General features: G+C 42.4%; 2 protein-coding genes across 4 annotated transcripts in view; both read left to right on the top strand.

The window, feature by feature from the left end:
• Positions 1-348: 348 nt before the first annotated feature.
• On the top strand, positions 349-10899 carry paxbp1 (PAX3 and PAX7 binding protein 1). Its single transcript, XM_022762785.1, has 18 exons — positions 349-770; positions 1037-1159; positions 1964-2176; positions 2462-2683; positions 2766-2866; positions 3252-3475; positions 3851-4040; positions 5167-5290; positions 5947-6049; positions 6345-6460; positions 6564-6763; positions 6856-7003; positions 7218-7339; positions 7457-7533; positions 7648-7714; positions 8024-8170; positions 9871-10025; positions 10214-10899. Exons 1-18 carry the CDS (start codon positions 461-463, stop codon positions 10332-10334), a joined length of 2763 nt encoding a protein of 920 aa, XP_022618506.1. The 5' UTR covers positions 349-460; the 3' UTR covers positions 10335-10899.
• Positions 10900-11543: 644 nt separating this feature from the next.
• The window catches only part of LOC111234330 (high affinity cationic amino acid transporter 1-like), a 15083-nt gene continuing 2499 nt past the window's right edge, over positions 11544-24127 (top strand). Inside the window, exons 1-8 of one of the 3 annotated variants that reach the window (XM_022762346.1) lie at positions 11544-11591; positions 19112-19410; positions 19511-19693; positions 19870-20028; positions 20359-20536; positions 20754-20887; positions 22181-22403; positions 23076-23215. In XM_022762346.1, the coding sequence (XP_022618067.1) occupies positions 19224-19410; positions 19511-19693; positions 19870-20028; positions 20359-20536; positions 20754-20887; positions 22181-22403; positions 23076-23215 (1204 nt within the window). In that variant the 5' untranslated portion in view covers positions 11544-11591; positions 19112-19223. Of the gene's footprint in view, positions 11592-15821; positions 15904-19111; positions 19411-19510; positions 19694-19869; positions 20029-20358; positions 20537-20753; positions 20888-22180; positions 22404-23075; positions 23216-23909; positions 24047-24127 lie in introns of those variants that run through there. The other 2 variants (XM_022762347.1, XM_022762345.1) reach the window with 2 other exon arrangements.

Genomic DNA, 24127 nt, shown 5'->3' with positions numbered 1-24127 from the left:
ATAAGCATACAGACAACATAATATTTGTATTACAGGCTTTGGAAAACGTCTTATGAACAGGAATATCTAACAAACCAGCAGATTTTCCAACTTGGCCTCTTATTCAAACTAATAATGTCACAATTCATGTAGATATAATACATAACTTTATTACTCTTTTAGCTTGTGTTTTCCTATTATTCATTTGTTTGATTATTTATTCTTACATGTAAAGTAACTAATTGTTTTTGCACGACCAATATGCGCAGCTGTTCTATCTTTGACCAGTTGAGGGCGGTAATGTGCCTGTGACGCATGTACTTTACTCGGCTTCACGTTCACATTCAAGACGAAGAAGAAACACAATATCAGACAGAAAATGGCTGACCTGCGGTGTGAGGATAATTTATTTTGGCTCCAACTACAGTTTTAAGGTGTCCTGCGATTGACCATAGACTGATGCATTTAACGGAGAAACATAATGTTTAAAAAGGCGAAACGAGCTAACTTTCGACGGAGGAATGAGTCCGACGAGGACGAGCAGGAGGAGAGTCAGCTGCCCCCGCTGGCGCCGACATCGTTCGGGCCTGTCGTGGAGGAAATCCCGTTTATGGAGACCTCCAATAACAGCCTTGCCGGTGCACCTAGCAGCACGGAGAACTATCACAGCAACGGCTTTCAGGGTAACCCTAACAGTGTAAGAGCTGTCAAGAGAGAAAAGAAAATCAAAGAGACAGCTGCGGTACCTGGACCCACGAAAGCCAGTTTGCTGAGTTTCAACGATGACGAAGGTAACATGGTAAACCGATGCTAAGCCAGCTAGCTAACTAATCTTAGCTGAAGAAAACGTGTTGTGATGTCGGGTTTAAGTATTAACGTTACCGTTTATTTCCGCTGAGGATACGGAACCCGTGTTAACAATTGCATAAAGCATTATAGATAAGCACTTTACCTAACCGATAATCATTCATATGAATACCAACTTCACTTAGTTAATGATGTGCATGGTTAACTTGACTCTCCACTCACTTTCACATCATGACATGTTTGTAAACAGAGGGATCCGAGGTGTTCAGAGTGAAGAAATCAAACCACAGCAAGAAGATTGTGAAACAGCTGAAGAAGGAATACAAGGAGGATTTGGAGAAATCTGGATGTGTCAAGCAGGAAATCAAATCAGGTGGGAAACAGCACAGTGTTCATGATACATCACGTGTTATATCTGCTGTCACATTACCAACCAATAATACTTTAACTTGCCTAGCTGACTTTGAAACTGCAACATTTGTCTCATAAGTTGTTAAAATATGTTCAATCAATGCCCTAAGTGCTCAAAACCTTGAGAGTCAAATGTCATATGTTTTTGGAGATGGAGACATACGTTAATGGAAAGCACTTTGTTAACAAAAATGAAGATTGATGAGGGTGAGCTTTGTATTACACAGTGAATGTATGAATTTAGTATTAATCCTGTTTTGTGTACTGAATCCACATTGACATGACATCACAGTCTTTGCTGAATCTGCCTCGCACTTTCTTTTCAAGGCTCCTTTAGCCCAAGCCACAGATATATTCCGAGCCAGTTAGCCTGAAACTTGTCATTGGACTGCTGCGTCACCTTAGTGATGTTACCGTTACTTGTCTGAGGAGCCTGTTGATTAAATTTGTTAATGTTGACAAATCACATCCCACTTCAGATGATGTAGATTTATGTTTTAGCCAGTGTTTCCGTGCCCTCAAGATAATGTCATTGAAACCTATCTGTACATGTTAGCGAGAGATGCTGCAGTGTGTTGTCCAGGGCGGAAGTCGGTCTGTGCAAACATTAACTGAACGTTATTACACATAGCTGTAAATGTGTGTGGGTATCTCCCGCAATGTAAGTGCTATGTTTGCGAGCATCAGTGAAATTATGCGCAATACCCGAAATCCCACACTGAAAGCCTGGGATATACTCATCTGTGTCTCTATCCTGTTTTCCCAGATGCACCACTTCAGCTTCCTGTTGCAATCAAAGAGGAAGTCACTAGCAGAGCAGGTAGTGAGCAGGGGGAGGAAGAAATGGAGGTGGACAGTGCGGATGAGCAGGAGGAAGAGGCAAGGGGCCAAGGTGGCCAGGCACAAGGTCAAGTGTCCAAAAGCAACAACGCTGGAGCAAATTTCAACACCCTCTCCTCCCTCGGCAGCCTAAAACCAGGTATCGTACACACTCTCAAATTTAACTGCTGGTCTAACACTCACTTTTGTAATGAAAGGTCCAGCTCCTGATGTTATTGATAACTTACATACTCCTCTAGTGTGTTATTTATTATTATATTATTATTCTATTTATTTAGCAGGAAAAATCTGTTAGTTTGGTTGTCATAATACTTTTTAGACTGTATTCTCCTACTGATTTTAGAATTACCTGAAAGACGTATTGGTATTTGTACACAAAACTACACAAGTACTTGGTTCAAGACCTGTTTCTCTTTTATTCTAGGGGAAATCCCAGATGCGGCATTCATCCATGCTGCCAGAAAGCGGCGGCAAATGGCTAGAGAACTGGGGGGTGAAGCTCCACTGGTGGAGACAGAAGCTCCCAAGAAACGTCTCGTACGGGAAGACCAAGATGCCAGCGATGATGAAGACGAGGAAGAGAAGAGGATCCGCTTCAGTGGAGTCAGGAACAAAAGCCAGAGACAAAAGATAGCTGAGGAGATAGGTACCGTACGACTATGGTGCGCTGACTATCCATTGATCAGTACTGTTATCACTTGTCTCTAAGACACGCTTCACACTTGCAGGTATCGAGGGTAGTGATGATGAGGCCCTGGATACAGGTCAGGATGAGGAGGTGAGCCGTTGGGAGCAGGAGCAGATTAGGAAAGGAATCAGCATACCCCAGGTAAACTGCTCAAAATCTCCTTAACAGCTGTAAAATATTAAGCTCTTTTGTCAATGGATGATTTATGTTTTCCTCAAATTTTCTTATTGTTTCATTTTGTGGTTATTGGTATATTACTTTATAAAAATCTGACATTTAAGTCTGACAGATTATCATTATTATGAGTTGTGGTTCTGATACCATTTGTCAATCAAACAATTGGTCGATTGACTGAAAATCCTTGTTTGTCAAGCAAAAATGCCAAACATTTGCTTGTTCCAGCTTCTCAAAAGTGAAGATTATTTTCTGCTGCTCTTTTCTGTTGTTTGTGGATGTAAACTGAATATCTTGTGTTCTTGAGTTGTCGTAGTAAAAGCATTATGTGTTTGTTGTTTCTAATGACCAGGTCCAGAGCAACCAGCCAGAGGACAACACCGTCTACTACCAGAACAGCTACGAGACCCAGCCCTATGGCTCTTCCTACAGCATGCCTTTCACCTACAGTACTGTGGCCCCGCCGACTGGCAAGCCAACTGGCCGAGCAGACAATGGCTCTGTTCACTACGGGGCCCCTATTAGTGATCTAACCCCGGTATCCATTGATCTGGTAAAGAAACGCCTGCAGGATAGGTAGGTTCAGTGGAAGACTGCAGCAACATCTAATGTCAGTCTTCAGCTCAGCTGCTGCCATCTCTGTGTGCTGTGGTCCTGAAGACCCAGCAAAGCTGTCCACAGAATCTAAGTGACAGAGAGGAAATGAAAGGGTCTGGAGGGGGGGCTACATTAGTCCCCCTTATTACAACTCCTGTTCAGCTCGAGCGCATTATTTTAGCTTGTCTCCTGTTAATCAGTTTGCATGATGTGTCAATTTGATGGGTGCACTCTCAAACAATTATTTTCTGCACACTAAATGTCAGTCATTAAAAATAGAGAAGCTTTGTTTTTCCTCAGCCCCATCTAAGTCATCCTTTCTTACTGTCTTTCCCCTGTGTCATGTGTCTGTAGACTCAGCCAAATGCATGCAGGCCACAACGCAAACGCCAAGCGCTACAAACAGATTGAAGACGACCTAGCTGCCTCTGAGAGCACCATACAGCAGCTGGAGGGCTCATCCAATGACAATGCAGATCAATATAAATTCTTGCAAGAGATGCGAGGGTATGTTGGAGACTTGCTTGAGTGTTTCAGTGAAAAGGTAAGGGAGAATTTATCTGCTGTCTGATTAGCTGTTTTCTGTTTTGTGTCTGTGTGAGCTCTGACCGCTTATTGTGGATTCTGAAAAGATAGAATCTAATGAACATCTGTATTTTGAAGCGTTAATTGAGAATCATAAAAAGCTTCTTTATGTTGTTTTGTACTTATTTTTTTAGGAACAATTTTTATCACTCAGTGCTGACAAGCCGTTGTGACTGCAAATTAGTTACTTGGAGCACTCTCTGTGTAAATTAGAGCAGTTGCTTCTCAACTGCTCTAATTTTAGTCAGAAATATAACTTTGATCTACTATCTAGCTACTAGCAAGATGCTTTTGTAAATGGAAAATACTCTTAGTTCATAATGAATCAGGTTGTTTAACACTGTTAGTTTCTTGAACACAACTCATTTATACACCCTCCAACAATGAATAAACAAAGTTATTGTACAATGAGTTGGTGCTTTAAGAGAACCCAGTATGTACACAAGTGTTAGGTCTGTAAAAGAGGATGAGTTCAGTTTGTTAATACATAATGAAATTATGCCTCTGACACAAACTATGTTTTCGTGCTCCTATAGCTACATAGTAAACGCATGTCTGAACAGAATAACGTGGTCTTGATCCTGCAGCAGCAGAGCAGCAGCTACATGGAATGAATGAAGAGAGAACTGGCCTGCCAGCTGCCAGCATGTCTTTCCTCAACCACACTAATGTCCGTTTTAACCCTGTTAGGTGACTGAGTGCACAGAACATTGTGATGGAAACGGGACACTAACCAACCATTATCAGTATGCCTTAGTATGGAGACCATTATTACAGCGTAAACATCATGACTGGAACTGTAAATTGTCAGTGTTGGGTAAAAACCTTTTAACTGCATTTTTGTGATTTTAATCTGTTGCCTTCAGGCTTTTAACTAGCCATTTAACTTGGTTTGGCTGGTCATGAGTGTTCAAGCTTTACTTCATGGAAATAGATATTTTAGAGTTACCAGCTTTTCACCTGACACTAGTGACATTTTTGGTTCCAGTATTTTATTGTCCATCATGCTCCTGCAAGACATCCCTGTGACTCGGAGCCCCACTTTTGTTTGGGTCAGAGGTCACAGAAGGCATCATATCTTTCAGGTGCCTGCTGTCCTGGAGCTGGAGGCTGCCATGCACCAGTTACTAAGGCAACGGGCCTCACGACTTGTCCAGAGAAGACAGGATGATATTAAAGATGAATCGTCGGAGTTTGCAAGCCTTTCAAGTCAGTCCATCTTGAAGGTTTTTATGATTTATTTGAACGGCCTCGTTAGTTCTCTGTATGTGAGTGAGTGTGCGTGTGTGTGTTGTTCACATTCTTGTTTCCCCACTACCTCTGTTTTGTTTCCCTCATTAGTGTGATTACGGCTAATTGAGGTGTGATTTTTGAGTGCGTGAGCATGTATGTACATGGGAGATGTTTTATTAGAGGAGCTGTTTTGGCTGCTCTTTAATGGCTGAGTCTCAGAGTCAGCTGGGTGTAACTCAGCGCAAGCAATGAGTCACTAAGTAAAGATGACAAAAACATGAGTGACTTGTCATCTGTCACTTTCACTGTAACATGTAGAAAGTTGCAGACAGGTAGGTGACTAGACACAGAATGATACTAAAATCATTTGTAACAAATATGATGTCTTGTTACTGGTGATGCCTAATACAGTAGATAAGGAGGTTTCGGTAAATATTTGAACGTAAGCTGAAAACAGTCCTTTTACCACTTACCTATCTCATCCAATTTATTGTTAAACATTTGGATTATTCAAAAACTGAAATCTCTTTATGTTGAGAGTTCAGAGATGTTTAGTGCCCAGAATAAGAAATAGGTTATGGGTTGTCTCTACTTTTCATTACTGGTTCTAAAATGGCTCCTGTCTCTTGCAGATAAAGCTGTCATGGCTCCTAATTTAGACTCATTTGGTCGAGACCGTGCAGCATACCAAGAGCACAGTCGTCAGAGGAGGATAGCAGAAAGAGAAGCACGACGGTATGAAGCTCATTTGTATTTAAAAGACATGTTTCCAGGATTTGTCAGATGAATTCTTTTGTGACTTGTTTCCAGGCTAAAGGTATCCGCTCTATGCTCTCAGCTGACTGTGTTTGTACTTGTGTCAGACCACGAAATGCCAAAAACTCACATCTGAGCTTAGCTCTCTGTGTTTTTATTTCTCTGCTTTACAGCCCTGAATGTAGCTCAGTTTGTGAAGTGGTTTATCACGAATAAAGTTTAGAGAAGAATAAAATGGTTTTAATTGTCTGCCTTTGTGATTGCTGGTTTGCAGAACTCGGCGGCGACAAGCTCGAGAGCAGAATGGAAAGAGGGCTGAGCATAAAGAAGGCTTATCATCTGACGATGAGGAAACGTCTACTGACATCACCAGCTTCAACATGGAGAGAGGTTCGTCATTAAATTACAGTATTGACCATACTGAGGAGAACTGGGAAATATGTAGACATAACGCATGAAACATTCTGAAGCTCCTGTCTTTCATCCCATCCAGATCGTATCGTCAGGGAATGTAAGAAAGTATTTGAAGACGTGGTGGAAGACTTTCATTCTCTTGACTGCATCAAATCCCATTTTGAAGTGTGGAGACGGGACTATGCCGACTGCTACAGAGATGCTTACATTGGCCTCTGTCTACCCAAACTCTTTAACCCTTTAGTCCGCCTACAGCTGATTACATGGAACCCTCTCGAGGTATGACATATACAGTATGTGTGCCTTCAGTGTAACATTTTTCCTTTTTTGAAATGGGAAATTCTGAAATCTGTTTTGTCTTCCCTGTGCAGGCACAGTGTGCAAACTTCGAATACATGCTCTGGTTCGAGTCGCTGTTGTTTTACGGCTTTGAGGAGCACAGCACGTTGCAGAGTGGAGATGGGGATATCATTTTGCTGCCTGCTATTGTGGAGAAGGTCATCCTGTCCAAACTGACAGGTAGAAAAAACCTGCACAGCAGCGCCTAGCACACCCAGAAAGATTACCTTAGTGAAAACAATGCAGGCCAGTGCAAAATAAGTCATGTGTGTTTATGAATTTGTGTGTGTGTGTGTGTGTGTGTGTGTGTGTGTGTGTGTGTGTGTGTGTGTGTGTGTGTGTGTGTGTGTGTGTGTGTGTGTGTGGTGGTGTTGTGTGTGTGTGTGTGTGTCAGTGTTGACAGAGCAAGTGTGGGACCCGCTGTCGAGCAGTCAAACAGCCAGGCTGGTGGGCTTCGTTCACAGACTAATGAAAGGTTACCCCACTGTGCTGCAAGGGGACAACCGATACACACAGGTACTGTCCAGTCTCTTACCTACCTCAATACACATATAATACTTCATCTGTACAAGAGCGGTTTTGGCTCTTTTGGTAGAATTATTGTCATCTTGATTTCCTTGTTTTCTCCATCAGGAGCTTTTGAAAACTATTGTCTTAAGAACCAGGCGGACCCTGGATGAAGATGTCTTCCTTCCACTCTACCCCAAAAAGTAAGTTACGCAATTGTTAACATCGGAGTTAGTGCAGTTTTTTATTTATTCATATTCAATCTGTATGATGACGCTTGATAAGTGATTTAAAAGTGTGTTTTTGTTTCTATTCAGTGTGTTGGAGAACAAGAATAGCGGTCCGTACTTATTCTACCAGAGGCAGTTTTGGTCCTGTGTGAAGGTATGTGCACACTCACAGTTCTCTTCCGAATCTAATCTGAATGATTAAAAGGGTAAACCAAGAAAATTCATAGGTTTGCATATTGAGGTGCATCTGTTTGATGGAAGTGTATCTGTCAAGTTTTAAGAGAGATAAACGCAACAAAAAACTGTTGGGATGGATTTACCATACCTACATTAAGTCGTGTACTTAATATAGTCTGTGTTGTAACCACTGATTGTAACATTTACATCTATGGCAGCTAATAAAACTACTCTGATATTGACGCAGTGCGTTGTTGTGTTGCTCTTGTTCTCCCTCTTTGCGTAGCTGCTGGGCGACATCCTGCAGTGGGACGGCATCTTGTCCAGTTCCTGTCTGAAGGACCTGGCTTTGGACAGCACTCTGAACAGATATATCCTCTCTGCGCTTCAGACCACAGATACAGCGGAGGACAATGTTCAGAAGTGCCAGAAGGTAGGAGATGCACGCTATTTTGTTGCCATTTCATGTTTCGGGTGTAAGCACACACACACACACACACAGAGGTGTTTGTGTATCCAGAGGCTTGTTCAGATTAATTTGTTTTGAATGAAAGATATGAATCAGTTTGTCTGTCAATTAATAACTTATTTTTAAATTAATGCGTGAAAAATCAGTAATTTGCTTGTTTCATGTTGTAAGATAAGTTCACTTTCCCAGGGCAAATATAGTGGGCAAAGGAGATGTTTATTTTACTGAAAGAAGTCGACACATCCAAGTTTCCTTCCTTAAAGTCCACATCTTTGGATATGAATTAAGTCAGTTTGTCATATTTCAGTCTATATAGAAAGGGATGGGTTGACTTTCAATTCATTTTTTTTTTGTATAGCACCAAATCATAATGTACATTATCTCATGGCCCTTTACAGCGTAAGGTCAAGCCCTTACAATGTTATAGAGAGAAACCCAGCAGTCCCCACAATGAGCAGCACTTAGTGACAGTGGGAATGAAAAAACATCCTTTTAACAGGAAGAAAACTCCAACAGAACCAACTTTTCACTCTGTGTATTTTCCTGCGTGTTTAACAAAATACTATGGCAAATGTTCATCCTGTTACATTATAAAAGTTGACACTGCTTTCTTTCCTCACATGACAAGCCATGTGAAAAGAAAAGAAGGAGCCATGACACACCCATCGCCATGTCTCCACCTTCCATTTGCATGTTTACGACAATAAGAATATTGTACATTTCAGTTCAGTGATAACTCTGTGGAAAGAGAACCACATTATTACAAGCAGGTACAGAGGAGATTGGCCACAGGGTTCTCTTTTGTCAGATGTTTTGACTCCATGGTCTGCTGCATGATGTACTAGAGCAAGACACTATGAATTCCTTTTTTAGCAATTACTCAGTTTCTGTACTTAATTCCCTTTACCAGGGCTCTGGCCTGGAGGATGGGTACTGAGGGAGATTCTTGTTTAATTACAATTTGTAACGGTGAAGCAGGTTGCATAAGTGCTTTTTTTAAATCAATTTTATTTTAAATTAAGCACCCCACACTGTTGACACAAGTATTTGATACCTGATTAAGTCAACGGTTTCATTTCTTTGGCTTCCATGAGAACTATTTCAACTCCAGAGATGATGCTGTCTGGTATTTCAGGATACACACCATCACTAATGCAGCAAATGGTGCGATTGTATGTGGACTCTCTTCCCAAAAAGGTTCACAGGTTTAATCTGAGATAAGAAGAAAATTCAGATTTTTAAAATAAGCTTCACTTTTCCGAGACCCACTCTGTAATTACACGTCTGTTTTTTGTAGGTTTTAAAATGATTCCAGAGACACCTTACTGTATTTAATAGTACATGATGTCCCTGCCATGTCTAAAAATAGAGATGATTTTTTTTGTGGTCAACTGGGTAATGGAAACTGGCTCCTCTCCTGGATTTGACAGCTTGATGAGAGGTGCTTATATTTTATGACAACATCCTCTCAGCCCAGGTCAGTGTGACCTGCTTCTCTCCACTTCACGGTGCCCCCCTTTTTTTTTTTTTCTTTTTTTTTTCATAGCTGGCAGCCTTAACTTGACAATCACTCCTGCTGAGCTGGTCAGCTTTGGCCACTCATGACTCACTGACCGGGGTGACAACAGCGTCAGCGTTTATCTCTCCTTGTACCTTTTCTTCAGGTGGTGGAGTGTTTGCCAGTGCAGTGGTTCTCTGGGCTGAAGGGCCAGCAGACGTTGCCTCAGTTGGAGCCATTCTGTCGCTACCTCACCCACCTGGCAAACTCATTGCACCGCAGCAGTGTTGGCGGCTCGGATGTGGAACGCCGCAGTGCAAAGTAAGAGGCTCTACTCGGTTCTGTATCTACAGCTTTAGAGAGTTTGTCAGATTGGGGACGTTGAATTCATTTACACCTCCCTATGCTAGAATACCATCGAAGGTGCATTGAGTAGGATGACAAATGTGTTGTGATGCTTTGGGTATGTCTCCACATTGCTTCCTAATGTAACCCATATCTGCCAACAGGGATCAGGTGAAAGAACTCGTGAAGATGTTGGGTCACATGAATGGCCTGGACCACATCATCACTTTGGCAGCGGAGCATGGCATTAAAGATATCAAACCACTTTTGGAAGCCAAGTCATAGGAGACATAACAGCAGCAGCCTTTCATTTAACTTCTGTTGTATTCAGCACGTGTAAATGGATTTGGAATAAAACTCAACACTTTTTACCTTGACCTTGAAAACAGAAGGTAAAAAAACAAACAAAAAAAACCCTTGTTGTAAATATTGTGAATAATGTATAGAAAGGTGTGCCCATACACCTAGCAACACATGACTCATGCTGAAATGAGGCCTTGTATTGTCAGCTCAAAACAACTACTCAGTAATGCTTTGAGCTGGCAATATTTTAAATGCATAATTTATTAGGAGTAAACATTTGTTGACATGGATTACTGTTCTCCATTGACACTATACTCAACCCGACTATCTGTAAAAACCGCTTAACTCACATACTCTTTAACGTATGTGCCAAAAAAAAAAAACCCAAAAAATCCTGGTAGGTGGCCAAAAGGTAGAAATTGCACACAAAGAGTTACAGTTGACTTGATGGTCATATCTTTGATCCCCACTTCATCCCTACAGTACAGACTGCCCTCATGACCACACCAGAGTCACATTTGTAAGAATTTTGTTTTAGTATTGTTTGCCTGTGAATAAAATATTCATTCGAAAGATTGATGTTAAGTTTTCATTTACATTTCATGTGAGAACTGCAGCTAATGAGATTGTGTCATCTAAAAGGAACAACCCATTACTATTATTTCCAATGTGCTTCAATTTAAGGATCATTACGTTTTGAGTCGCTCCGTAGGATGAAATAGAATCATTGTCACTAATTTTACGGCTTGTGACCACAAAGAAAGCTTCACTGAAGCAGCTACACACCAACTCTGGGTTCTTTGTTAAAGCTCTCCAGTTCTTTTTTGCTTACCTGCCTGATGATCAAAACTCCACATGACACTTTCAATGTGAAGTAACAGTCGTGAGTACTTTGTTATTGACTTAAGCCAGAAGCCACTTCTGGCAGTTGGTCACTACATGCAGCCTCGAGCTATTGCACAACTGTAAATAGTAATGAGCGGGCGGGGCTGCTTGTTTGCCTCTGTATCCCCTCCTCCATTTCACCGCGCTTTACAGAGAAACCCGGAATCTTAAATTCTTCCTTACCACCTGTAAAGAAATACACATAACTTTGCCGATCACCGTGTGTGGACGCAGTTTTGTTTTCTGCAGTTTGCTGTTTTTTTGTTTGTTTGTTGTTGTTTTTTTTTAAGACCTCACAAGGAAGCTCGCTGTCTTGGCTCACTGCTTCATGCGCTCCCGCGGGGTTTTTACAAGGTAAAGACCTACTATTACTCTACCGTAGTCACATGCATGCACATGGTGGTGCGGTGTGTGTGTGTATGTGTGTGTGTGTGTGTGAACTTTACAGTATCACTTCCTTGGGTTAGATGGTTTTCAGGGTCCACACATCAGTTAGAGAGCTAATACGTGAAACGTGTTTCTGTGCGTAATTCTGAGTGCATGCCTGAATACGCACTGAAACTTAAGGCACCCACGCTGTAAACCACATGCACGTCTCGCTTGGACCCCATTTTAACCGCTTTTATACCGCGCATTGCAGTTTTCCTGCAGTTCAGCGTGCGGCTTCAAACGGCGCAGAAGAACCAAATGTAAATGACATAATTTCCCTTTCCTGCATCTTGCACCTCAGTACTTCACAGTTAAGTTGGGTGAGTCCATATTTAGGGACTACTACTAAGAATGCATTGTCTGTAACCATGATCGTGTAACGTGAGAGGGGTGATTCCTGCAGTGTGTTCAGGCTGGATCCGGCTGTGCCAGGAGCAACAGTGCAGCCTGTCCAGAGGTCCGGCGATGCATGTGGAGATGGTGGTGGCAAGGGATGCCACCGTCCTCGATTCAAGACTGGTCTTAAACCAGCACTGACAGATTTGCACCCTTGTAGGGGTGGTGGGGAAGTCTGGACTGGAGTGAAAGCAGCAAGTGGCCGCACAGAGCAGATACTGACATACAAGACAAGCAGCAAATCAGAAGAGGTGGAGCAAGTATTCACTCACTGAACAGAACCATAATGGAAAGTTAAACACGCCGAGGCTTAAAATCATCAGATCAAGTAAAAGAGCATCTGAAGAATCGGTGGTAAATTACAGATGTAATATCTAAACCTATGAGAGAGGCAAAAACTAGAAACATACAATCGACATGAACAGTGTAAAACATCATAAAAGCAACACACTGATCCAGTTTGATGGATAGTTGCATGGAGGTTTGACTCAACCTGTCTCAACCTAATGAGATTCTCACTCTCTCTGAATTCGGCATCAGCAACAACAGCTGGAAATAAGTGACATCCTTTTTTTTATTGTAAAAGTGTGATCTTTTTAATAATTTGATTAAAAGAGATTTTATTTTTTATTTTTTTTAATTGCTTAATACTTAAGAGCGTTATCTTATTCTAAATGAAACTGTCAGTTAGGAATGACTCAGTGAAAAGAGATGACCTTTTAGATTTTGATGGCAACAGTTCAGACCAGTTCTAGTTGGTCTAACTTTAGCCGGTCTGAAAGTGGGTCACTAAGCAGGCAAGTTGCTGAGTGCCATGTTGCATATGAAGCCTACACCAATGCACAGAGGGCTGTGTGTGTATGGAAGCTTTCCAGGTTCACTGAGGTTCTGGGGACGGCCTCAGCATTCTCGGGCTTCATATTTCCTCTGGGCTAAATGACTTGTTAGCTATAAGGCTCAGCAGCATCCACATAAACCTGTATTTTAAAGAGTGTCCTGCTTCTGTTTGTGCTCACACTGAAAACTTAAACAAGTTGCCAGTGGTGGTTTGTGACTTTAACCTGTCATGGCACTGTGCAAAATGTAAGTGACCTTTGCTGCGGTAAATAGAAGCAGTGTGTACAAAACTTGGATCAGGGGCTTATGACAATGTTGGATAATAGTAATATACACACAAACAATGCGTATTCATGGTTACAGAAGTGATTAGTTGCTGGAATAGAAACAGCTTTAGATTCTGAGGAATGAACTTGGTATTCAGTGAGAAGTGATGCAGCTTTGTAACTGTCAAACATACAAAGTGACTCGCACTGTGAATTATCACAATACAAAACTCAATATCAGAATACAAATGTACAAATATGGTATGATGAAATACACACAATTTTATTGCCGTTTGCAGTTCTATTTTACTACAAGATAAATGTAAAGATTCTATTAGGGGCATCAGGTGTGGAGAAAAACTATTTTAACTACTGTGTCAATATATTGTTGGTTAAAAACTCTGAAAACTGGATTACTAACATGTTCAGACTGACACCGTTTGTTCTGAATATCCTGGATGACTTCTTCACTAAGTGCTGACCGTTAGTCCGCCCGAATTATCAACCAATAATCAGCAACGAGAGTCTAGTGTTAAACAGAGATATCAGTGAAATTTTGCCTTCTTTCATTTACACTTGTAGGTCCCCAAACAGTTTTGCTCAAAATGTCTTTTTGCACCATTGTTTTTTTTTTTTTTGTCTGAAAACAGTTCATGAAGGCTGGTTCCTGACTTTAAAAAAAAAAAAAAAAAGGCAAACCATCTCTGTAGTTGGACTAAATGCAGGTGAAGGGTAAATCTTCTGTTTCCTAAAATATGTGATTATTTCTCTGGCCTGTGTCCAAGAGGAGGATGAGAGAGTAGCATTGGTGTCTGTCCAAACAGGTGGATGACGCCTTCTCATTTGCACCCTTTCAAAACTTCTTTGTTTTTGTTATAAGTTTGACTATAAAGAATGAAGTTTTTATGGTCCAAACTTGGCTGCCAGCATGATAATGATAAATATAATGATGCTTAAATATGCTTTCTTTTTCCTCAGTTAGGAAGAATTACGACCTGCCACATTCGTCAAACCTTGTCACCCACTGCATCACTCATATCCGTTGTAGTTTTCTGTCCACAGAGGTGGTGCAGCCTCATGACTGTGCCTGCTCCTGACCGACTTGACTGACCAACTGACTGACTGACACACATTATTGAAATCCACACGCACTGCGAGCTCAAGGTGACTTTGTCGCAGACATAACAAGCAATCAGACGGCTAATCAGATCAGCTTTCTTATAAAGCGGTGTGTCCACCTCGCAGAGTTGAATGGGGTCACGTGTGCGCAAAGATGTGTGGGATGGGAACAGATGGGGAATGTCAACAAGCAGCGGTCAACACTCCGCTGTTGCATGCCGTTCTTTCTCCTCATTGAACCCACCCGCTAGCTCAATGAGCAAAACGCCCACGGTGAGTGTGTGCATTTGGGCAGTTGACCTGAATGACTCCAGAATAGCAAGACTTCACCAGCAAACAAAACATAGGACAACGTGCATTATATTTTTTCCATTCCTTGAACATTGTGCAGTGCAATTCAGTGAAAGAGCCAGAGGTAGAAAGCAATGCTTGTGTGCATTGTAATGTGTGTATATGTGTGCACCTGAAGATACTGCGCGGGCTTGCAGATCTAGGCATGAGTGTGTGTTTTTATATCCTCACTGCGTATCGTTCCTAAAGCAGTGTAAGGTCATGTTGTGTCAGTGAAAGTAAGAAACATTGTCTCATCTGACAGTTGTCCTGTGTGGCTTTCCATGACCTCTGCCATCAGGTATGTTCAGAAGAAATGCTCAACAGGGAGAAAAAAAAAAAAAAAAAACTTCAGCAAGAGTAGTTTGACTGTAGCAACAAGATAGGGTGTTTGTTTGTTTCAGTTTTTTTCAAATCCTGTATATTCCCTGCTAGTGTTTGTTCTGCTTTGTGGTGATGCACTTCAGCAATTTACTGCAGTTATTGTGTAGTAATACTGAGAAGTGTAAATGTCAAGCAGTGTCATTTTCATGGCCTACTTTCATTGGTGCTGAAGGATCACACCCCCCTTTCCTGTTCACCCACTCCCTCCCCATTTGATGGGCACTGCCTCTTCTTTCGTCACATCTCAACTACCGTACTCAGCCAAGTCACTTTTAAACTGACACCGGCTCCTGTACGTGTGTTAGTGTAGAACACGTTTTCTTTTGTAACTTCTTCTTCTTCTTGGTATTTATTCCTGTGTAAATAAACGTTTCATCAGAGTGAATTCAGATAAAGCATGCACGTATGCGCTTGTGTGCATGAGTGACACCTAACCCAAAGGCTTATGTGGATGCAGCCAACAGTTACCACCACTTGTCAGATCTTGCCGTGGTACATTTCTGTTCCAAGAAGCTGCCGCTTTCACACATAAACTGCGTTCTTCTGTGACTGTGCAACTGTAGTCCATTGGTGACATAAGAGTCCAAGAGCATCCAGAGTTTTTAACCGTAAAAAAAAAGTATGTATCAAGGTTTTCACCACCAACCAGCTACTGCTACAGTTTGCCCGTGCTTGTGTGTGTGTGTGTGTGTGTGTGTGCGCGTGTGTGTGCATGTGCATGTGCTGCTTGGAATAGCCGAGCCATGTGATTCCTCCAGACTCTATTTCAGAACGGCGGCCGTGGAACGCTCTCACTCTTCACAGCAGCTTGAAGGATAGTTAACAAATAATCCCTGTATCTGTCATCGGTCTTTCAAACTTTATGCTCAGATTAACAGGCGAATCGTATCTGTAGGTGCTTTCAAGTAAGTACTTTGTATGTTTTCTTACTCCGCCACGTGGGAAGAGGTTAATGCCATTTTGACATTGATCTGAAAGCGTTGACATTGCATGCAATATGAACAATGTTTATTTCTGTATGTTTCCCTGTTTCATACGCAGAAGATTGTTTTGAATTGTCAGATTTCCTTCCATTTAAGGTGTCATCAATCGGTCTGATGAATTGTATTGACAGGAGACGGTTTTGACTAGGCAGTTGCATAACCTGCGTACCCAGGTCAGGGAGGGGTCATGTGGCTCACACAGGCTACTGCCTTCTGTGTTTATGTGTGTGCATGTGTGTCTTCGTTCCTATAGGCGCTTTATGTTTACCCAGGGCTGTTCGAATGGCATTTTCACCCTCAGCTTTTCTTTACAGTAATGTGGCACACGAACTGTTGTAATAATCATCTTATTTTGTTTTATTTGGGATGAATGATAATATAAATTGCTGCTGGTTCAGTCCAGTAATTTCATGGATTATTTGAGGAGCGGCTTTTTATTGTTTGCGTTTTTTATTTATTTTTTATTTTTTTGTTAACAGATGACTTAAAAACATTTTCTCTAAATTTTCTCAGGCAATAGTTTTGCTTATGTCTGCATTTCATAATCATGCGCTGACATTAACTGAGTGCGTTCAGTGTGGTTTATATATAATGTGTAAATACAATGGTGATGAATTTTATTTGGAATTTTGATTAGGGTATGATAATGTCCTATAGAGGCATCCATACATCCATGAATTCTCTGGGCCGGTCAGCAATTTGCCCCCCCGCCCCCCCCCTCTTGTCGGTAAAATATAGTGTAACAAAACACAATTTAAAAAAAAACCTGTGCTAACAAATATAATCTTGTATGAGATCTGTATTAAAGAAACATAATGTTGTAGGCAGTTCCACAGTGGGATACAATAAGGGAACCCTTCACCATATGGGGTAATTTCCACTGTGCATTGGTGGGGGCGTGTCCCCCTCTCTTTTCACAATCACCCTCACTCGTCTCATTCACTTCCAATTTCGGTTTGGTTCAATAATCGCAATCTCTGTAAAGTGTAACGTCCGAAGCTTCGGAAAGCTTTCGTGTTTCAGTTTAACAAGAGAGGAGAATAACTGAGGAAATGCAGAAGTCCAGAAAGACATGATCATAATACGACAACATTGCCACATGGCTTCCTCCACCCATCACTGCCTCTTACTGCCTATTCAAACAGCCTGAGAGGATTACTTTCATCATCAATTAATCTGATGTTTATTTTCCTGTTTAATCAGTAAACAATTTTATCCATAAAATATTTTAAAAAATTACGGGAAAAAAAGCCTTTATAATTTACCACATTTCAAGGTGACGTCTTTAAATTTCTCATTTTGTCCAGCCATTAGTGCAAAACCCAAATATATTCAGTTTGTTATCATATACGACAAAGAAAAGCATAAAATCTTCACATTGTTTGGCATTTTTGCTTAAAAAAAAGACTATAATGATGATCTGACTATCAAAATTGACTATTTGATTAATTGACTCGGCATTTATTTTACTTATAGATCAAAATATAGGCTTTGTTTGTATATGAGTATAATAGTTGGTCATTTTACAACAAGTGTACTTTTTTTCATACGTGCTGTATTAGGCCAGGTTGGAAAGTTGTACAATATTTGTGCCTGAATGTTTTTTCTGGAAAGAATAAAAAGGTCATCACCTTGGCTTACCCTTGTGTGGAAGTTTCCATCAGACGTGACATGACTGTTGCACTCGCCACACGACCTTTGATTTGTGTGCTCATGTCAATGGGCTCTGGAGAGAAGCCATTATCTAGAAATGGATGGCGGTGTTATGCTACTGCACGTCACTCCTGGTCTTTCTTCCATGGGACATACCACAGGACATCTGCCAGACCACCACCACTTAACTTACAATGTTTACACCCCCTCCCCTCTTTTTTTCCCTTTTCCTTCCCTCCATCTGTCCTTCATATTTTTTTTCTCCTTCCGAATATCAAATATTACCTCTCAGTATGTGAGCTCAGCACTGGGGAATGTGTATAAGATGTTGGACAGGCTACTGACCCAGAGAAAAAACTTTGGAAAGAAGACTTACAGCTGGGTTTCGCCTCCAGAGAGTAGACAGTCTGGTTTCAAACTTTGCTGTTTTTTTTTTTTTTTTTATGATCACAGACCATCAAATTTTAATATGAGTCTGTGTATATGTGTGTAGTTAAGTCCAACAGTAACAGTTGAGGGTGACTACACCAATTTTACACATGAAGTAAGGCATGATGACATGTAAGGGCTGCAGTAAGGGCCGGGTCCTAATGGGATAGGATGCTGAGGGGTTTAAAAGAAGGGTGCAGCGAGGATCTAATGCAAGATGTTGTCAGTTGCGTTTTTGGAATTGTAGGATCCAGTGGTTTCGGAGCTTGACCCATACAAGGGGCTAAAAGTCAGGTAGTCTCGGCATCTGCAGCTTCAATTTGGAGCGTTCTTTGTTAAATCTGTCGGCTTCAAGATTTTAAACCCAATCCTCCTTTTTAATTAGTGCAGAAAAATATTATATTTGGAATAAGTGTAGATTCTCCTTCTGTCTAGTTTCTTCCATTAAGTATCTTATTTGCTTTCTTTTAATTGTGTTTACTCTGAGCGCTGTAAACAGTGGTATATCCTTGTTTGTTCTATGTAACAAAGAAACGTAAATAGCAGTGTTGGTCTTGCTTCTTCTGCAATGCGTAGGAGTAACTCAGTGTGATGATTCAAGACTGTGTTTCTTTGTCCTGAGTTCTGATTCTCTCCGTGTCGAACAGTCTGTTGAAGGGCTTTGCCTCCTCTCCTGTGAGTTGCGCTGCATTATGTAACATATGTCGGCAACGTATCCAGCAATAAGATGGATTATCCCTATAGGCCCCCGTTTTTTTGGCTAGCAGTCACACATTGTGGATTTGGGTTGCGTTATGTAACGTCCCAGGAAACCGTGTTCTACTTACATCAAGTTTTACAAGCTCAAGTGAACCCCTTTCCCGAACTGTAACACTTGTACCACTGTGCCACCCGTGTTTATACTTACATGCAGCATCATGCAGGTTGCTTTTATCATATATCTGTGTTGGATTCTTTTTTTTTTTTTTTTCCATTCAGCTCCAAGTGTGAGAAACGTACTTTGCTGAATTACTGTCCTTCATCTGCTCCGTCCTTTGCCTCCCATTAGGGTGTATGTGACCTCTCGCCCTCTCCCCTGTGACCTCTGAATCCCGGTTGACCGGCTCCCCCTCCCCCCCCTTCCTCCCTCCCCTTCCTCGCCTGTGGCCGGACTGTGATCCATGGCGCTGGAGAAGCTTCTGGGTTTCGGGAAGCAGTTGCTGAGGGTGAAGGTGGTGAACTGTAACACAGAGGACTCTCGTCTGTCTCGATGTCTCAACACTTTTGACCTGGTGGCCCTGGGCGTGGGAAGCACTCTGGGCGCTGGCGTCTACGTGCTAGCCGGGGCTGTTGCACGAGAGAATTCTGGTAAGTTAACATTACAGTAAATCATTCAAAGATGTCATCTGGGACAAATCTTCTTATCATTTGATTCTCTTTAACCCCCCAACCCCCCCACTCCACCCAGGTCCTGCCATTGTGCTGTCTTTCCTGATAGCAGCCTTAGCCTCAGTGTTGGCTGGTCTGTGCTATGCTGAGTTTGGAGCCCGTGTTCCCAAGACAGGCTCAGCTTATCTTTACTCCTATGTGACTGTAGGGGAGCTCTGGGCCTTCATCACCGGATGGAACCTCATCCTCTCCTATATCATTGGTACGGCAACGCAGCGTTTCCTACTTTGTCGTCTCCTTTTCGTCACTTTTGTAGTTACAGGCAATTACTTGTCTTTAGATTCGATTTATAGGAGATTAAAAGTCGTCAAGTACTGCATCTCAAAACAGGGGAAAGACACTGAGAGATGTCCCTCTGCTTCCCTCTCTCCATCTCAGGCACCTCCAGTGTGGCCCGCGCGTGGAGCGCCACCTTCGACGAGTTGGTAGGGAAGCGCATAGAGCAGTTCTGCAGGGAGTACATGTCCATGAATGCACCGGGCGTGCTGGCAGAGTACCCTGACATGTTTGCTGTTGTCATCATAATCACCCTCACAGGTAAGAACCCCCCCCCCCCCCCCCCCCCCCCCCCCCCCCCCCCCCCCCCCCCTTTCTCACTGTCCCTCGCTCTTGTGTTATCATGTTTGCTTCTCATTGAGCATATTTATCTTCGCCGGTAAGCAGCGCCTCACCCTTAAGCTTTTGACCCTTGTAGCAGTTGCTGCAGGGGCAGATATTCACTGTAAACAATTAGTTGACAAATAAGAGTGAAAAACCTGTGTGACAAGTTTCATTTATGCCATGGGGTCCTGTACCTCTGTGTCTCTCCCTCCGAACAAACTTTTTTCTCATTTCTTTCTTCCTTCCTACGTCTTCTCTCTTTCTAAGGTCTGCTGGCATTTGGGGTCAAAGAGTCAGCGATGGTGAACAAGGTTTTTACATGTATCAACATCCTCGTCCTCTTGTTCATGGTGGTCTCAGGGCTGGTCAAGGGTACTTTGAAGAACTGGCAGCTAGACCCTGAGGAGATCCTACATGCCAATCATACCAGTAACTCAAGCCTCAAGTAAGCATGTAGACATACACGCTTTCTCATATCAAAGATGTTCTATCCAATGGTATTTCGGATACTATATTTTTCAGTGTCTCAGTTACTCAGATAATCCACAGATCTCACTGAAAACTGCTTTTGTTTTTTTGTTTTTTATAATTTTGGGGAACAAATTCATCCAGTACAGGTCGGTTTCTGCTGTTTTTATTCATATTTCACCTCTGCTCTGCAGTCTGACAGAGGTCCTGCCAACACGAGAACGTTTAGGAGTGGGCGGCTTCATGCCATTTGGATTTACAGGCGTCCTGTCAGGGGCTGCAACCTGTTTCTATGCCTTTGTCGGATTTGACTGCATCGCCACCACAGGTCAGTGCTGGATTAAACCAGGAAACCGCTCACTCTGCTGGCCGCATTCTCCTCTTGTTCCACTTCTAAAATCCCTTCCACTGCCTCATGGGTACGTTTCAGTTCCAGTTGGGGGGGGGGGGGGTAGTAACTGGATCTGGAGTTGGGACCATTTCAATTGCTTGTCTAAACAGCCAGGAGTATTACATAAGAGGGCCAGAGCACAGAGAAAAGATGTACTTTAGTACATTTGGCCCAGTTCTGCTCTTGGCAGAATGCCAGGCGCAGTGACGCGGGTCAGGGGCATAAATCAAGATGTGATGTGAGCTTCTTTTTTTTTTTTTTTGTGCAGATCTACACCTGTGAATAGGTGTGTGTCTTCATGCAGGTAGTCCGGTTTAATCACTTCACGGCCTCTGGGTTGTAAAAACAAAAAAAGGAAAAGAAAAAAAAGGAGCGTTTACAAATTTCTTCCAGCTTGCCTGCTCTCCGGCCCCCGAGCTTTTCCCACCCCTCTTTTTCCTGAAATTTGATTGGCTAGCGTGAAGTTAACCCTGAATGATTGCTTGAGTTTGGCTTGTGGGAGCGTGTCTGTCACACACACAGACACACACACACACATACATGCACACACACACACATGTCGGTGTGTGTTTTGGCTACCTACAGTTAAGTTGTCTTGAAGCTATTATCCCCTCCCCCGTCCACACACCCACACACACATATACAACTGTTACCACTGTTATGCTTGTGACCCCTGACCTTCCAACAATAGGCCAATCAGTAGCCGTCAGTGGTGTAGGAGAGGATCCAGACAGGGTTATACACACTCCATCATCCCGATGTGATTTCACCGCAGAACAAGACCTGAATGTTCGCCTCAGGAGCGCTGTTGCATAATCGCCTACAGCCGAATAGTTGGGTGTTTCAGTCTTGTGGGTGCGCAGGGAAAATAAGCTCCTTGTTCAATTTGTTGCAAAATACCATGCGGAATGTTTCTTAAATACATCTGTTTGCTCAGGTTTCCATGTTTCCTGGAAGTCTGCCAGTGCAGCCATAAAGGAGTGAAGGCTGTGTGCATTTCAGAGTCTGCTCAGTCCTTGCATTAAAATGTGGTTATGATAGTTAGTTACCAACAAACAGTGGCGGAGCAGCTGGGGGAGGGATGCTAGACTGATATGACAACAGAAGTTTTAAAGACAAATGTCAGCAGCTGGTGAAGTAATAAATAATGAATAATAAATAAATCAATGAAAATAATAAATTGCATTGTTATTGCTTCTTTTCACTGTGTCTCTCTATGCCTCCGTCTAGGTGAAGAGGTGAAGAACCCCCAGAGAGCCATCCCTATCGGCATCGTGTCCTCGCTGCTCATCTGCTTCGTGGCGTACTTCGGTGTGTCTGCTGCCCTCACCCTCATGATGCCATACTACCTGCTGGACAGCAACAGCCCTCTGCCTGTAGCCTTTAAATACGTGGGCTGGGGGGGAGCCAAATATGCTGTAGCTGTAGGCTCTCTTTGTGCTCTGTCTACGAGGTAAGCAACTTGCACACTCCTGCACCGGTTTGCCGTTAGTTTCAAATGCATGCCCATTTACACTAGTTCTCGCTCTCTCTCTCTCTCTCAGTGTGTGTGTGTGTGTGTGCACGTTACAAGAGTGTATATTTAACCTCAGACGGCATTTGATCCCTTGACTAAAAATAAGAGCACTGCTGAGGATACATGGTACCATCAGTGTATGTATGTGATTATATAACATGTCACCGAAGGCCACCACAACTTTTTTTTACTAATTTTTAATTTTTAATTTTTAATTTTTGTTTTTTTGTTAGTTTTTTTTTACTAACAATCAGTTTTTAATAGTTTTATAATGTCGGTATTATTGTACTTTATTTTGTACATGAATTTTGCTTTGATAGATCATTATAATGCATGATTATGAATTATTTCCATTCTTAATTCAAAAACGTGTGCACAGTATATTTGAGGTCAGGTTAATGGCTGGGAGCAGATGTGTGCCTTAATATTGAACATGTTCCTGCATGCCACTATTATTCTTACCCTATATGTCATTAACTGTATATATTATGTTGCGTAAATGTGTAAATGTAATGTATGTACACAGTCTGTACTCATGTATGTTTCACGGCATCCCTGTGGCTGTAAGTGTGGAAACTATATGTGCTGGTCTTCCTTCCTCCCCGGTAGCCTGCTGGGTGCTATGTTCCCTATGCCCCGCGTGATCTGGGCTATGGCCGACGATGGGCTGCTTTTCAAGTTCATGGCCGAGATCAGCCCCCGCACCAAAACCCCGCTAATTGCAACCCTCACCTCTGGCATAGGGGCAGGTGAGACACTAACACGCATGTGTTAAACTGCATCCATGTACACTGAGGCTTCTTTTCATGCTGCAGGGCTGCAAATGTTCTGGCCTATCAGTTGCAAAATCTCTTAAGTGTGTATTGAAGAAACCTGCCAGAAATCAGCAGACGGGCATGAAAAGGTCATCACTAACTGTCCAGGTCTGTTTTTAGTTAGCTGAGGCAGTCCACGTTATTGTATCTCTACTTTGTCATTCATCTAGCATGGGTCAGTCACTAGATATTATTTCTAATGAACCTTAGGAGACTTGAGGGATATTTTCTGCTTGCATCTTAGTGATGAGAGGAAGAATATTAATACCGAATTAAACTGCATGGTGAAGTAACCTAAGATTTTACATTGGAATGGAGAATAACAGCATGGAGCACCATATTTGCTATTTAAGGGAGAGAAGTTTTGCATGCTGGCATGAGAATGTCCTTGGACCAACATTATGCCTCCTGCTGCTCTACAGTACAGCCAGCCTGATATCCCATTCCACGTTCTCCTGTCCGCTATCCCATAACTCCTATCTTACCAACCGTATCCATCTCCTTTCACTAATTCTTCCCTTTTTCTCGCTTACTGACCTCTGACCAATTCTTCCTTTCCTCTTGCTCCTCCGCCCTACGCCTACAACTGTCGTCCCAATCTGATGTTTTCCTCCCCACTCCGCCCCAGTCTGTTGGGTTCCATGTTTCCCCTACCCCGTATCATCTTTGCCATGGCTCGGGATGGCCTGCTCTTCTCCTTCCTGGCGCGTGTCAGTGAGAGGAAAGCCCCCATAACGTCCACTGTGACCGCCGGGGTTATGTCCGGTAAGAGGAATGTGGAATAAGGAGGGATAAGGAAAGCAGAGATAGAGAGAGAGGGTGACTGGGGGGTGGGGGTGGGGGTGG

This window comes from Seriola dumerili, unplaced genomic scaffold, assembly GCF_002260705.1.
Source record: "Seriola dumerili isolate Sdu_G_001 unplaced genomic scaffold, Sdu_1.0 BDQW01000449.1, whole genome shotgun sequence".
Classification (NCBI taxonomy): domain Eukaryota; kingdom Metazoa; phylum Chordata; class Actinopteri; order Carangiformes; family Carangidae; genus Seriola; species Seriola dumerili.
This window is presented reverse-complemented; position numbering and strand designations above follow the sequence as displayed.

Coding starts and splice junctions, on each gene's coding strand:
- paxbp1 (XM_022762785.1), top strand. CDS start 461: ATGTTTAAAAAGGCGAAACGAGCTAACTTTCGACGGAGGAATGAGTCC. Junction 2,684..2,765: donor AAAGATAGCTGAGGAGATAG/GTACCGTACGAC, acceptor TCACACTTGCAG/GTATCGAGGGTAGTGATGAT. Junction 6,050..6,344: donor GCAGAAAGAGAAGCACGACG/GTATGAAGCTCA, acceptor GCTGGTTTGCAG/AACTCGGCGGCGACAAGCTC.